Genomic DNA, 16643 nt, shown 5'->3' with positions numbered 1-16643 from the left:
GCTTTATATGTAGTGCTTTTCCTTGGGTGAAATCAATGTTACTCCAATACTGAAGTCATACTTCTTGTCATTTTCTAAGCTGAAATGTTGAATGACATAAAAAGGCGAGACAAGACAAAATACAATTATTCTCTAAGTTGTTCTTTCTTTCACATAGTGAGCTTTACAATATAAATTAGTCTTTTGGTGAATGGACAATATAAATAGGCTCTGCCTTGCCTTGTTGGAAAAGCATGGCTATGACCTGTTCTCAGCTCAGGAACTAGGACCCGTCACAGGTTATTTGCATTACAATCGGGATAGTTAGCAAGGTAGAGTGAATACACAAACTTGAAGAGGGGAGGGGGGCTTGCAAGAAAACTGAAATTCTCTGGGACTTCTAGTGTTAATTCCAAAAAAAGATAAAAAAAAACAAAGCAACTGGACCTGTTTTCCGTAGTTGAAGACATTTCGCTTCCTCTCCAGGAAGCTTTCTCAATTCAAAAAGTCTGGAGTAATGTGGAGTAACAAGCTTTATACCATTGGCAAACAAAGGCCTTCTAATGGCTTAGATAACATGCAAATTCAACCAAAATCAGGACCACCCCTTAGTAATGGGCGGTCGTTAAAGCCACTAAGCCAGCAGATTGGACCAAAACTGGTCCACCCCTTTGTTACAAGGAGTCGTTAGAATCGTTATTGGCTTGGCTTAAAGGAACAATGTTTTGATCACCCGAATGAGGGTAAGAGTTAAGGTGATGATTGGCTGGAATTAATCCTATAGCTGTGTTGTAAGTTTTTGAGAGTTGAAACCTAAGGCCTCCTCCTCTGTTCAAAGTTGGTTTTTCTCTCTTAACATAGATGGCTTCCTTCACACCCCTTTCAAACATCTGTCTTCTTTGTCCAAAATGTGAACATTTTGGTCCTCAAAGGAGTGTCCTTTGTCCTTAAGGTGTAAGTGGACAGCAGAGTCTTGTCCTGAGGAGGTAGCTCTCCTGTGTTGAGCCATGCGTCTGTGGAGAGGCTGTTTGGTTTCTCCAATATAAAGATCAAAACATTCCTAACTGTACTGAACTGCATACACCACTCCGCTCATCTTATGCTTGGGGGTTATGTCCTTGGGATGCACCAGCCTCTGTCTGAGAGTCCTGTTTGGTTTGAAATGTACTGGGATTTTGTGTTTGGAGAAAATCCTCTTGAGTTTTTCAGAGACTCCAGCAACATATGGAATGACAATGTTTTGCGTTTATTCTTCTCACCATTATGTTCTACAACGGGTCTTTTTGAATTTTCTTGCTGATTTGACAAAAGCCCAGTTAGGGTACCCACAGGCTTGGAGGGCATCTCTGATGTGGTTTTGTTCCTTGTGCTTCCCTTCTGTTTTAGTTGGGACATGCTCGGCCCGGTGTTGTAAGGTTCTGATGACAGAAAGTTTGTGCTCCAGTGGGTGGTGTGAGTCAAAAAGAAGATATTGGTCTGTGTGTGTGGGTTTCAATGTTGAGGTTTCCAAGCAAATAAAGACCCTAACGACTCCTCGTTACAGAGGAGTGGACCAGTTTCGGTCCAATCTGCTGGCTTAATGGCTTTAACGACCGCCCATTACTAAGGGGTGGCCCTGATTTTGGTTGAATTTGCATGTTATCTAAGCCATTACAAGGCATTTGTTTGCCAATGGTATAAAGCTTGTTACTCCACGTTACTCCAGACTTTTTGAATTGATAAAGCTTCCTGGAGAGGAAGCAAAACGTCTTCAACTACGGAAAACAAGTCCAGTTGCTTTGTTTTTTACCTTTTTTTTGGAATGACCATGACCTGGATGACTGAGAATCTTCAACAGCATATAGGATTTTAATCACATGTCTTGTTAAAAAATAACACCAAGATTTTTTACTTTATTACCAGAGGCCAAGTTAATGCCATCCAGATTAAGTGATTGATTAAGAAGTTTATTTTTTGTGGACTCTGATCCAAAGATTGCAACTTCTGTCTTGTCAGAATTTAAATGCAGAAAATTTAAAGTCATCCAGTTTTGATGTCATCAAGACATGCCTGTAGTTGAAGTAATTGATTCGATTCATCTGGATTTATGGATAAATATAGTTGAGTGTCATCAGCATAACAGTGGAAATTAATCCCATGCTGTCAGAAAATTTTGCCAATTGGAAGCATAAATATAGTAAAGAGAATTGGTCCAAGGACTGAACCCTGTGGTACTCCACAGGTGACCCTAGAGTTTGAGGAAGATTTATTATTAACATGAACAAATTGGAATCTGTCCGACAGATTAAACCAAGGATTAAACCAGCCTAATGCTTTCCCCTTAATCCCTACAGTATGCTTAACTCTTTGTAGGAGAATATTGTGATCAACTGTATCAAATGCTGCACTAAGATCTAACAGGACAAGTACAGACACAAGTCCATTATCTGAAGCCATGATAGTATCATTAGTGACCTTCACCAGAGCTGTTTCAGTGCTGGGATGAGCTGTGAAGCCTGACTGAAACTCCTCAAGTAGGTCATTACTTTGTAAATGTTCACATAGTTGATTAGCAACTACTTTCTCAAGAATTTTAGATAGGAAAAGAAGATTAGATATAGGTCTGTAATGTAATAACTCATCTTGACCAAGAGAAGGTATTTTAAGTAAAGGTTTAATAACAGCAACTTTAAAAGCCTGTGGGTAGGCAAGCACCCACTTACCACGGCAAAAAAGCAAACCGTGTGAAACACGAGGAGTTCCCAAACGAGATGTGCAGCAACAGAAAATGTTTTAAAAGTGCTTATGTGTTAGAAACAGATGTTACAGCAAAAAGATTAAAGATAAAAGTGAGAGAGTCTGGAGCAGCAGACCGCAATTCACACAGTCACAACAGGAAGTGACACAACACGCCTTACCACAAACAGGAAGTGACCCTTCATCAAGGTAGGAACCAACAGTGTCTCTCAAAACTGTTCACACCCCAGTTGAAATGCCATAAACAAGTTAAATCAAATAATAAAATAGTGTTATCCAAAAGAAATGACTGTTTGAGAAGAGCAAAGACAGAAAATCTAAAAATAAATAAAACCCACGGCGCCACCAGGTTCCACCACCTCAGCTTTGTTCTGAAGCTGCTGTTCTGTTGGTCCGGGTCAGAGAGGAACCATCCACTTCAATCTGACAGCTCAGGTGGGTATTAAAACTAAACCACAATATTGAAAAGTAAAAAACTCTACTGCTGCAGACAGTCTCGGGACTCAGCGGTACCGTTCAGCAACAACGCAACAGGTTTGATCAACGTGTAAAACAAAGAAAAACTGTCCATCCGTCCGTCTTCTTCCGCTTATCCGGGGTCGGGTCGCGGGGTTAGCAGCTTCAGTAGGGAGGCCCAGACCACCCACTCCCCAGCCACTTGGACCAGCTCCTCCGGGGGAATCCCAAGGTGTTCCCAGGCCAGCTGGGAGACATAGTCCCTCCAGCGTGTCCTGGGTCTTCCCCTGGGCCTCCTCCCGGTGGGACGTGCCCGGAACACCTCACCAGGGAGGCGTCCAGGAGGCATCCTAACCAGATGCCCGAGCCACCTCAACTGGCTCCTCTCGACGTGGAGGAGCAGCGGCTCTACTCTGACTCCTCCCCGGATGACTGAGCTCCTCACCCTATCTCTAAGGGAGAGCCCAGACACACTACGGAGAAAACTCATTTCAGCCGCTTGTATCCGGGATCTCGTTCTTTCGGTCACGACCCAAAGTTCGTGACCATAGATGAAGATAGGAACGTAGATCGACCAATAAATCGAGAGCTTCGCCTTTTGGCTCAGCTCTCTCTTCACCACAACGGATCAGTACAGCGCCTGCTTCACAGCAGACGCCGCACCAATCCGCCTGTCCATCTCCCGCTCCATCTTCCCCTCATTCGTGAACGAGACCCCAAGGTACTTGAACTCCTCCACTAGGGGCAGCAGATCCTCCCCAACCCGGAGGGGGCACACTACCCTTTTCCGGTTCAAGACCATGGTCTTGGATTTGGAGGCACTGATCTTCATCCCGGCCGCTTCGCACTCGGCTGCGAACCACTCCAGTGAGAGCTGTAGATCACGCCCTGATGAAGCCAATAGGACCACGTCATCCGCGAGTAGCAGAGACGCAATCCTAAGGCCACCAAAACGGATCCCCTCAATACCTTGGCTGCTCCTAGAAATTCTGTCCATAAAAGTTATGAACAGAATCGGTGACAAAGGGCAACCTTGGCGGAGTCCAACTCTCACCGGAAACGAGTCCGACTTACTGCCGGCAATGTGGACCAGACTCTGACACCGCTCGTAAAGAGACCTGTACTGAAAAAACATAATTTATATTAGTATGCAGGCTAATCCCATCAAATATATTGTGAAAATGTAAACATGTTTACCCTCATTTCAGAAACAAAAACTAATTAATCACAGAGTGAAATATTTCAAGCCTTTATAATTTTTTCAGTTTGATGATTCTGGCTTAAAGAGAATAAAAACCCAAAATTTAGTCTAAAAAATTAGTACATTATGTGACACCATGATATAGATCAATACGTGGAAATATTTGCGGCTCATTGTATTTTTATTGTTATTTTTTCACTTTGTATTGGCAGAACTATTGTCCACGTTGCGATAATACAATGTCACATAGGTGTCGCCAGCAGAGAGCGCTTTAATGGGTTAAAACAGACAAAACACACAATTGTTCAAAATTTACTGAATAAAATAAAGTAGTTTTAAGTTATTGACCGCATTATTACACTGTTACACATTTATCTATGGGTTTGTTTATCAGTGTAGATCCATAACCTTATTGGTGATTCAGGATGAGTTTCATCAAACCTTTATGGTTCCGACTTTTTCCCCTTAGCTGCAAAACTTTAAGCACACAGGAGATGTTTCCCTCTTTTCAGCTCCAATCACTTCTAGCCTGTTACAGTTTATAACCATCATCATCATCATCACCTTTTTCAGCGACAGGTTTCTCATCTCAGTCTTTGTGCTGACCAGACAAATCTCTATAGCACAGGGTGCTCTGGTGCATAATGACGCAAGCCGAAGGACGAGTTTGAGGTTGTTCTCTGAGCGCGTTTTGTTTGTGGTCGGAGTGGACAGAAAGATTACTTTCTGCTTCACTTTTAGCCCACCTATCGTCTTAAATGGGGAATCCTACAGGAAATATAGTACTTTTATGCATTGCAACCCAGAATTGATGAGTAGATGCACAGCTTTTCAAGCTCTGCATCTCACTGGTTCCTAAATGAAAACACTTTTTTGGTAATGTCTGGTTTCAGCATAATTTATACGTAATGATAATGGTTTGAGGCTTTGAGGTAGGCGGATTTTACCCCCATTGGTGCGCTGCACACAAGGGATAAACGGTGGGAAAAATGGATAAATAAAGACTGTAAAGGGCTCATTTAATCGGGGCATACACTGTACAACTCTTAAGTTGTGTGAGAATATTTTGGATCTGGCCAAGTTTCAGCTTGATCGTGCGTCTCCTGTGTCGTGTAGTATACAGGGGATAATGAGGGACAATTTACGACCACCTCCGGATCAGGAATCGGGCAGTCGGTTGAAAATCAAACATGTTTGAAATTCAGTCTGCCCTCGTGAGTGATCGTGAGCGATTGTGAGTGTGTCCTGCTGTTGAAGCAGAGTTACGAGCGTCTACGAGCCAATTTCCCCCGGCGTTGCGCACTGCGCACGGGCAGACAAGTAGATTCTTCTTCGTCTTCTCAAACGAAAACATAGAAGCGGAGAGAAGCATGATGCCGTGGAGTCAAACTACTGAGTAGTAACTCGTAGAATTACCAAGGCAACGCGTTTCGTTCTAGTAAGCCTCATATTTAACAGTGAGCATCGACACTTCCGCATTTTTCTGCTTCTACTGTTGACATTTAGCTTCCGGGTAGACGAGTCCGAGTAGCGCCATCTCTCTACAGGGCTGAGTCCGACATGTGGTTTTTGAACGCACTGTGTGAGCAGTCTGGTCGCATCAGACCGTCGGTCCGCACTGTGTAAGAACAGATATGGTGAGCAGAGAACTTTTAGACCCTGGGATTTTGTCGTACAGTTTGAGCTGTATATGAGTACCATGATTGAAAATATATGTATGCCCGACATTAGAGGGAATAGGAGGAATGATGAGTCTGAGCTAAAACCGCTGATGTTACAAGTTCCTTAAAATGACCCTTAAAAGTGTGCAATTAAATTACATGTGACCTAATGATGCGCACGTGAATTAAAGCGTAAGGCAGCAGCCCACCGAAGCACCACTGGTTCTGTGTTGTTAAACAAAAGACCAGGAAACACAACTACTAGCTCTCCTATTGACTTTAACTGGCACATTTTGCTACGGCTGTGAGGACATTAAACGTAGTGATTCACGTTTTGAATGGTGACCGCTGATGAAAGAACCTGAGTCTGAGGGAAGGGAGAAGAGAAACAGTAAGGGCACTGAGGCACAGAAACACGCCGCATGCAGTTAGAAAATGCAGAACTTTCACTACAGGTTAAGGCCAAAATTATTTATAATCGCTCCTCCTGCTGCCCTGTTAACACGAACTGCAGCAGAAATAATTACTCTTTCCTCCCGTTTGCAGTCAGACTGTATAATCTCTGCTGCTCCCAACAAACATTATAATGCCTGTTTAAGTCATACATTTTGTTGCACAGTCATGATTAGGGATGGGAATCGAAAACCGGTTCCTGTTCAGAACCGGTTCCGTGTTTTCCAATTCCGCGGCACCATTTGGCAGCTCTCTTAACGATTCTCTTTTCGATTCCGTCGTGCCACTGCTCTGAGCAGCACAAGGTTTTTTTACGCAAGTTACGTCACGTTTTATACGCAAGTTACGCACACGGCGTTCCGTAAGCATGTGTGCGTAACTTGCGCACGACGTGACCAGGCGTAAAGCAAAACAAAAAAAATGCCACCCCATCGGGTAAACGGGAAAGTTTAGCTTTATTTTAAGGAAGAGAAAGATGGCAACAAGGCGCTTTGCAATCATTGCAAAGTGGCAATTATATCTGCAGGAGGAAATACATCCAACAGGCAGAAACACCTGCGTACACAACATGGCATACAATTTAATGAATGCCGTGTTTTTGATTCTTACCGGACAGAAGCTAAAGTTACGACCAGCATGGAAAGCAGCTCTGGTGGTAAGTACCTAGTTTTACATCACCGGCTGGTTCGTAGTAAATCATATGCCATTTCTGAAAAAAAAAAAGTTTCTAAAGGGAGTGTGCCTTTATCGTTAATCCAGCCCTTCATTAGTAGTATGTTTAATTAGAACTACTGGTAGCTGGAATTCTTACATGAATCTAGCTATTGCAGTGGACATAACGAAAAATGCTACAAAGTTGCTCCGCAGTTCACGGAGCAAGAGAAAGGTGACACTCGTTTGCTTAAATCATGGGGAGATGAGTTTATTTCCCAAAAATTGTACAGTAATGCATTTTCATTAAACAGATGGCTTCTCTGTTAGATTTAGATGACTGAGGTTATCTAAAGAGAGATTTACAAATTACATTCTGTTGTATTCTAAACAACTCATCTACTGTATTTAAGTTTGTTCTTATATTCCTTTTTTATTTACACAAATATAAATGTTACTCCAGTTGCACATTTGCTGTGGACATCTTGACCTTGTTAGTTTGTAAGGTTGTGTGATAGTTAAGTAAACAAAGTTGATGCTCATCATCAAACTGTTCTCCTTTTTCCCCAAATTGGAATCGAAAAGAGAATCGAAAAGGAATTGAATCGTTTCACAGAATCGATAAGGGAATCGGAATTGTGAAAATCTTTTCAGTTCCCAACCCTAGTCATGATCAAACCATTAATTGTGCTGGCAGATACCAAATAACTGTCTACATTATGCAGATCGTTATACTTGTTATGACTCAGCTATCAATTGTTGACATTTTACTAAACACTAAGGTAACTTTCACACTACTTGGCTGGGATGCTGCTGGACTATGATACACAGTGCATTTTGTATAAGCTTGGTACATTATAGAATGGTATGTATAGAATAAAAAAATATTGCATATTCCATTGCTGTGTGTTAGGTAAATAGGCAAAAGAGTTATTTTTCCTCCATCACCAAATAACTTTTTTTAATTTTCCTTTCTCCTTTTGGTCTATTGTTTAGGCTGATATTTCCCCTTAGATTTTACTCTTGGTGTTTTTCTATATTGCTAACTTTAAATTAGACAATTTACTTTGTGTACTCCTTTTTTGTCACACCCAAATTTCACCACTGTGGGACATTAAAGGAATTCCTTATTCTTATTATTCTTATTTCATTGGTTTGTACAAAGAGGTGATTAAAAATCAAGATGACTATTATTTAGTCCATACCTCTGAGCTGCCCTCAGGTCTTCAGGAAGGCTGATCCACAGCTGAGGGCCATAGGTAAAGAAAGTCTCCTCATCGTAGGTTTTAATTTTCAGAATGACCCACCAAACACATAGAGACTCACTCAGAACAACTGACCCAGTATGATGGAGAACATCTGAGCCCAGCAGCAGAACATCGGACCAATGTTCAGTGATCAGGGACTGAATGAGCAGAACTTTAAACAGACGCTATGTTTTCCTAGAAAAAAGCCTCCATGCAGGCTTCTGGTTTAGGTTGAAAATAAATTCAGAACAATTTGAACTGAAACTCTTTTAAATGATCCATATTTAGAACATTATGGGTCTGAGAACCACTGTTCTACCAGAACCCTGACCCAGACTAGAAGACAGCAGCATTTTAAACAGATGCCAGAGCCATCAGACTTAAATATCCAGCAGCAGCAAGTGATCATGGATGGATTGATGTTCAAGTAACCCCAGAACATCTTCATCACCAGAAGCTACTGCTGAGAAAGACACCTTGATCTGGACCTTCACACGTCATGATAGCATGTTCTGGTTCTGCTGGGTTTAACTTTTTAAGTCCGTTCTACTGGATAAAATATCAGACATTAATTCACCATGTTTCTGGAACTTTTACATTCAGGGAAATTTATTTTCTACATTTTATCATTTATTTGTTCATATTTCAGTTCTAACCTGCATCCTGTTGGCTTCAACTCACATATTTTATTCTTTATTCAGTTTGATTGGCTGCAGTTTGTCAGAGCTCAGCTGTTCTTCTCTGGTGTCGGCTCTGAAGTCCAACCCGTCCCATCTGACAGAACTGGAGCTGAGCAGAAACAACCTGAAAGATGCTGGAGTGAAGGAGCTCTGTTGTTTTCTCCAGAATCCCCTTTGCAAACTAAAGAGATTGAGGTCAGACTCCATGTTTTAGTTCTGATATTTGTGATGTTAAAGTTGTGTTGATACATCTGGCTGATATTCTACTGATCCACACTGAGGATCTTCATGCTAACGTCTGCTTTCTTCTCCACTGCTTTATTCCCATTAAAGTTTCTTTATTTTTCGTACATCCTGCTAGGATTTATTAAATAATCAGCAGAAAACATGAAACAATGAGCTGAATTTCAGTTTATTCTTGCAGCTTTTATGCAGAACTGAGAAAGAAGAAGATAGAAGAAATGAAAAATAGTTATGTTTCATTGTTTTTGAAGGTTTTTAATCTCTTTAAACCTCATCGGATCAGTTTTTATATACTTTCTACGGGATGATTTTTTTAAAAAAATGAGTAGATATTTCTGTGAATAATTGGATAAAATTTAGCAGAAAAACAAAGTACAGATCTTCTATCCTAATAAATATTTGCTGAGTTTGTTCCTGGACTTGGAGACAGTTTTTAATGTTGTTTCTCTGTGTAACTGAGTCTGAGCTCTGATCTCAGGTCAGAACCGGACAGCATTCGGACCCCCAGTGTGTATAAATGCCCCTCATGTGAAGCAGGTCAGGGGGGATTCAACCCAGTTTAGTGAATTTCAGGTCCTGGAATCTGTCTAACAGGAACAAATATATATTCCCTGATTGATGCTTCAGCACTTTTAGAAGCTCTGGAATGATTTTACTAACTAAAACACTCAGACACATGTCACAGTACTAGGTTCTGGTACTAGTCAGTTTACATTAAATATTCTCCATGACATCATGTTTTTATGGCTGTGGAATAATTTAAATAGTTAATTTATCTGCATTAATCTATATTTATTCATATTTCCTCCACAATTCCTGTTGACTTTTTAGTTTTTTTAAACTTGAATAATTTGGCTGCATAATCTACGTAAGTTTGTATTGATGGAGCTGCTGGTGGAGCTGACAGAGGTGAAGAGCTGAAGTCAGCAGGGCTGTCATTTATATAGCTTGATTATGCACAAAATGGGACCCAAAATTTCCACGCAAAAGTTGAGATCTATAAAAAATTTACCTGTGTGGTCCTCATGCCAACTCTGACCCAGGCGTACGCAAATTTTAGAGATGAGGAAATTGGCGATGCAACCTGCATGAGGAGACTTTAATTTGACTCAGTATCAGACTTTAATCATAGATCATTTTGATCAGCAGCATTCAGAACCGCAGTGTTATTCAATCTTGCACTGGTGACTCTTACATACATATGGGACATGTAAAATAAATAAAAATATACCCTTAATCTTAAATCTTAAATAAATATCTGCACCACATTTTCTCTGGGTTTTCTACGTTCACATTCCTCTCTCCAATGATCACCAGTGTGACGTGTTCCACAGATTATTGTGACCAGGTGAGCAGCAATCACTTTAATTGCTGCAAACAGTCAAACACACTCGTGTGTAATGCTGCTGGCTGGATGCATTGGCACTACTGGAAGACTGTGCAGATGGAGAATTGAGGAAACACACATTCAGGGATCAAATATTTCCTGGCCAATCATGAGGACTGGCCAATATCCTGCTTCTGACTCCCAGCATGCATTCTGCTGTTACCCACAGGCGGAAGGCAGCTTTCCTACCCCCAAAGAGCAGAGAAGGAGGCTTTCTGCTCACACCCAGGCAGTGATCACCTTTTTAGGGAGCGGGGGGGGGGTTAATAATGGTGGGGGAAACCTCTCTCCTATCAATGTGGATCTGAACACACAGCCACAGGGGAATTTCAACACGGAGCACAGCGTGGTTTACTTTTTAACAACGTATATTAACACCTTATTAACAACTTGTTTTAATGTGGACAACATCTGGGCTTTTACCTCTGATTTTCACATTTGATAAACGCCTCTCTGGGAAATATTCCCGTTTCTTTGCTTTTTCTTCGTGGCTGCCACGTCAGCATGATGAAAAAATGATCAGCTGACACATTTTATACACATTAACATTCATGACGTGCTTTGCATCGACCGTTTCTGGTTGAATTTCAATTGTTTACTTTTAAATCACTGCTGCACCTTATACTGTAATTTAATTTTATTGCAATTTACAAGCTGTATGCAACGAAATTTCGTTCTGTACGCACTCTGTGCATACAAAATGACAAATAAAGTTGTCTAAGTCTAAGTCTAAGAATCTGGGCGTGTAGAGGGCAGAACCTGAGCCAGAACCTGGTACCAAATGTATCGGTACAGCTGTGATCTAGAAAGGAAAAAGGCATGCTGGTGTGCGTGTGCATGGTTTTATAAATGTAAATATTTTTGTCATACGCCCTTTTCTTTTTCTTGCCGTACGTACACTTTTAGTACGGTTTTATAAATGAGACCTCAGGACTGTAACAACTGCTAAACAAGTTTTAACTATTGAAAGTTCTAATATTGTTTGTTGAAGAGCTGAAGTCAGCAGGTCTTTATTGAAGCAGCAGCTTGTCGTTATTTTTAATGAGAGTTCTTTAACTGGTTTTGTAGGACTGTCAGAACCTGCATCCTGGTGGCTTCAGCTTACATCTTTTATTCTTTTCTCAGATTGATAAGCTGCACATTGTCAGAGATCAGCTGTGATTCTCTGGTATTGGCTCTGAAGTCAAACCCGTCCCATCTCACAGAACTGGACCTGAGAGGAAACAGCCTGAAGGAGTCACATGTTCAGCAGCTGCAGGATCTTGTAAAGAGTCCAGACTACAAACTGGAATCTGTGTAAGTAGATGGTTGGAGTGAGTCAAGCTGCTGTAAGCAGAACTGTTCTGAACCCAGTTGGTACCAAAGCAAAGATCCAGTGTTTCCAGGAAAGCTGCAGCCTCTCAGTGGGAGGTGACGCATGGCCTGTTGCTTCTTCCTATCTCATTCATTGAAGGCCCAACTCACTCAGTTCATAGATATGGTAGAAAAGGAAGAAACAATTATCAGAGACCAAACACTTATAACATTCATGTATTTATTACATTTGGAATTCCTAACGGAGACAAAAATGTATGTTACCATAATACCATATTTAGTATATTTACCCGACATCCTACCCCATGGTGCTGCAAGCGATTTGTCTGCTTAACACTACCCAAACACATCTTTAATAGACTGACCAGCCTGTTACGGAATGTCAAGTGAGAGGGGAATCGTGGACAGTCTTGAGGTGCCCATCTCCCCAAAAACAAAGGAAATCTGTTCTTGCCTGCCAGCTACAAAAAAATTGTAATGTATGGCTCAGGTCTGATTAGTTTAACCAAGATAACATTAAGAACCATAAAACATGCTGACTTTGTGCCTGGCATCTACTTGAACAGTCCTACTGTTTTTAAGTGGTTCAGCAAAAAAAACCCACCTTCTGTAAACTCTAAGACACTGTTTAGGGATTAAAAGGTAACTCTTATTGTTTTCATAAAAATACCTGATTAATACAACTAATAATATATTTCCATGACAGAGGAGAATGGTAACAGGCTTCCTGATTGGACACAAAGATAACAATGAGCCAGAGGACCCAGCATCTTGTTGTGTTTCTGTCTTTGTGTCCAGGGGTCCGTTCTTCGTACGTTGCTTAAAACATCCGAGATCAAAGGAGACATCCAAGATGATTTCATCTGGCTAATCATGATCCGGCTAATTGGGTTCTTCGAACACACCTGTTGTTTACGATAAGTATGGCTGGATTGAGTTATCTGAGACAACTGCGCGTTCATGCGTTTGTATCGATAGTAGAAACAATAATCAGCAACGCTGCTATTGGCTGTTCAGCATGGCCAAAGAACGCCCACAGTTTTTCTCCCAAGCAGAACAAGAGCTTTTAATGGAGGTTATGCTGAATTTGAGTCATTAATTAAAACGACAGGGAACACCTCAAAGTCTGCTTAAACCAGGAGAGAGGGCTGGCAAAAAGTAGCAGACAAATTAATGCGTAAATACTGTCCATGGTAAATGTTTCTATCACTTTCTACAGTATGAATTTTTGCATTTTAATAATTTCATATTTACTTTGTTCTTTTATGTCAGAGCCTCCACGGGACTCACTAGAACATGGGGACAAGTAAAAGTGAAATACAAGAATATTCTACAAAATGGTAGCCTTTAATTATTATACTTTATTTTGAAAAGGCACTTGTTATGTCAAGAGATCCAATATCGGTGTCATTCCTTAGACAATGGAAGTAAAGGACGCGTGCAAACTGGGAATTTTAACAAAAAAATTCTTAATCTATAAAAAAAATGAAGTTCTTCCTTTTCCAAGTCATTCACAGTTTACACGGTAAAACTGTATTGCTCTGTGTTTAGATAATCCATCCATAGTTTTTTCTAATACAATATACGGCTCGACAAGGAAGCAAGCCTTTCAAAGTAAAACTAAACTTCACAATAAAATGGCCTGAACAAATCTTACTGAATATGATAAAAATAAAAAGCAAACCATTATACAAATAACTTAAATATTTTCTATTTATGGCTCTAACACCACTTTTCCTCTTTAAAAGCCACTGTTAAATGATGTTTGTCTGTTTATAACAGCCACCAAGAAAAATCTCTCTACAATTACACTGTCGCGCTGCGCTAAAGGATCCTGTCTATTGCGCAATACGCGATTAATTCGAAAAACTGCAAATTATTCTTGCACCTTCCGCAACAGGTTGCTGTCGTAAAAATGGACATGGCTACGACAGACTTCCCTATCTCCTCCGCTTATAAAGCTGCAATCTAATCCTGTCTACATGAAATAAGCCTGCTCTCGATTAGGTTTAATCTGGCGCACATGTTGCTATTACAACAAGTACAGGATGTCTTTCGAAGAACCAAACGATCCAAGATCATGCCAAATCGTCAACAATCAAATCCAGCTGAGTTAGCGACGTACAAAGAACGGACCCCATGTGAAGATGACTTGTTGTGTTCATGTCTCCAGGAAATGCAGCTGGATTACAGCTGACAGCCTTCCACCATGTCTAGAGACAGTGGTCCTCATTCATCAAGCTGCGGAGCATCAGATCTGATCTCAGACTCTTTGTTCTCTCATTTCAACAGCAAACAGCTGATGAGTTTCATCTTAGTCACAGCTCTGAGATCAGTCTGACTGCAGCCTGCAAATCACTGATTTCACAGCCCATCATTACATTTAGTCACCATGTGGTCTTTCTACAGAGCAGAAGCTCTGCTGAAGTCCACTCAGCACATCTGGACATGTGTCCTTCTGTCTTTAGTTTCATCCAGATGTGTACAGGGACAGCCTCCATGTTTCTTAGTCAGCTGATGTTTCAGAAACAGATGAGATGTTCATGTTCAGCTTCCAGAGGCTAGAAACACTCACTGATCTCCTCTGTTGCTGCTTCTTCTCTCTGCAGGAGGTGGAGGCGGTGATGATCTTTCTAGAGGAGAGAAGCTGGGCTGTCCTGATGATCCAGAGGTTGAAGCTGCAGCAGTTTGAGTTTAAAGAGACTCTGACTGGATCCTGATGATGAACTCTGACCTTAGAGATGTTGATCCTGTTTGTCTAATCATGTTTGTCATTTAGTATCTGATATTGTTTCTCTTTGGACCAAAAAGGATCAAATCTTTTTAATTAAGAGTCATTTTGATTTGAAGGTCCTTTTATGGAGGCATCCATCTTGGTGAAGAACAGTACTGCCTCCTCCCAGTTTGTGATGTCAAGTCGCGGTATCGGCTGTAGAGCAAGTCCCAATGCCCTATCTGTCACCTTGTAAATAAATATCCGTTTTCATGCTTAAATATTTTTTTAAACCTCTTAAAGATAGACATGGTATTAAGCATTTAAATTTCAATTATTACTAATTTTACATTTTAGAGACATAAAAATGAAACAAATGAGCATTAAAGTATGGTTTATGGGTTGGGTTCTGCAATGTTATAAGATGAGTATAAAACTCATCTTTAGAACCAATCTCTGCTCAAAATGGTGATCTGCACCGCCTAATCTACTTTCAGCAGTTATCAGTTATTGCAACCGTAAGCTGCAGAAAATACAGGCAGAGCGGCTCTTTCTGAGTTTACTCTGCTGCTGTCAGGATGAGCCGCAGTGCGTTATGAGGCAGAGAGATATTTCGACGTCACTTAGTTTAGAGCCAAAACAAGCCACTTCACTTTCAGAAACAAGCCCCAAAAAAACTGCAACCCACAACTCATGAAATTTACAAGCGACTTTAGAAAAAAGAAGACCAAAGTTGCATAAAAAAAGTGGGCTTCGCAACAGTGAACATTCTTTCCAAGTATGTCGTATCCCTCCGCCGCTCTGGTCGGTACACAAATGTTCTGGCAAATTCTACATTATGAAAAAGAAAAACATACCGAAAATCCTCGCTCTCATGTCATCTTGAAGACATTCTTCTTCGAAATGTTGGCTACAGACGACGTGTTTTCTCTCTGGCCAGAAGCACGATGGCTAATCCTCTCTCTTCAAGTAGGTAATCCAACAAAAGAACCAGGTGGATGATGAATTGGACAGGTGAAAAACAGTTTCTTCCACTTTTATCCGAAGTATTGGAACATCCAACTGCCATGCACGTGAGCATTGTTGCTTTAATAACAGCTCTCACGAATTTCAATGGTGAAGTCCTCTGGAAATCCGAAATAATTGTTGTTTATCGCAGCTGTGTACAACGGTTCCTATTGAATTAGCTTGTAGAGCGCAGTGCCTTACTGCACAGAGACGTCACAGGATGTGATGTCGAGTGGCCATTATTGCCCATATTTGGGCAATACTGGCCGCCCCCATACACAGTGATAAAGACAACAATTTATGCTTTATTTTCTTATTGATTAACGCTAAATTCATTAAATCACCACAAACGTATTAGTTTTAGGTATAGCTAATGATCCACTGATTTTTCCTTGTTGATAGGACCTCCCCTTTAACAAGCAGCGAGTCTCTGACATCACCAACAAGGTTCATGTGGCTGGTAGGTGGAGCAACAGACATATGGCAAGCCGTTTTAACATAAATTCGGTTTTTCCGCCCTTACATTCGAGATATCTCAAATTGTTTTATGACTAGACGTTTTATCGATTTAAGATATCTCTAATTATAGTTTGATTAGTCAAAATACCTATTCGAGATATCTCTAATTACATTCTGACTAGTCGAAATGACATCAGATTTACCATTGAGTTGTATGGAGACGTCAATTCAAGATATCTCGAATGAACATGGACAATGCAGACGACTCTCCCTGTAGCTCTACGCTTCTCCAGGAGTGAATGCTGCTCTTCGGGACTTTGAAGCAATCAACTGGTTCCCTTATATAGGAAATTTTTGACCAATTTGTATAATATGATTGAGTTTGACTTTGTAAAGTGCCTCGAGATGACATGTTTCATGAATTGGCGCTATATAAATAAAATTGAATTGAAATT

At 40.8% G+C, this 16643-nt stretch overlaps 1 protein-coding gene across 2 annotated transcripts in view; it reads left to right on the top strand.

The window, feature by feature from the left end:
* LOC118556862 (NLR family CARD domain-containing protein 3-like) overlaps nucleotides 1-14929 on the top strand; it is a 353674-nt gene extending 338745 nt beyond the window's left edge. For both annotated transcript variants that reach the window (XM_036125406.1, XM_036125407.1), the window contains 3 exons: nucleotides 9086-9259; nucleotides 11820-11990; nucleotides 14618-14929. In XM_036125406.1, the coding sequence (XP_035981299.1) occupies nucleotides 9086-9259; nucleotides 11820-11990; nucleotides 14618-14633 (361 nt within the window). In that variant the 3' untranslated portion in view covers nucleotides 14634-14929. The remainder of the gene's footprint in view (nucleotides 1-9085; nucleotides 9260-11819; nucleotides 11991-14617) is intronic.
* Nucleotides 14930-16643: the final 1714 nt, after the last annotated feature.

Source organism: Fundulus heteroclitus, chromosome 21, assembly GCF_011125445.2.
Source record: "Fundulus heteroclitus isolate FHET01 chromosome 21, MU-UCD_Fhet_4.1, whole genome shotgun sequence".
Classification (NCBI taxonomy): Eukaryota; Metazoa; Chordata; class Actinopteri; order Cyprinodontiformes; family Fundulidae; genus Fundulus; species Fundulus heteroclitus.
This window is presented reverse-complemented; position numbering and strand designations above follow the sequence as displayed.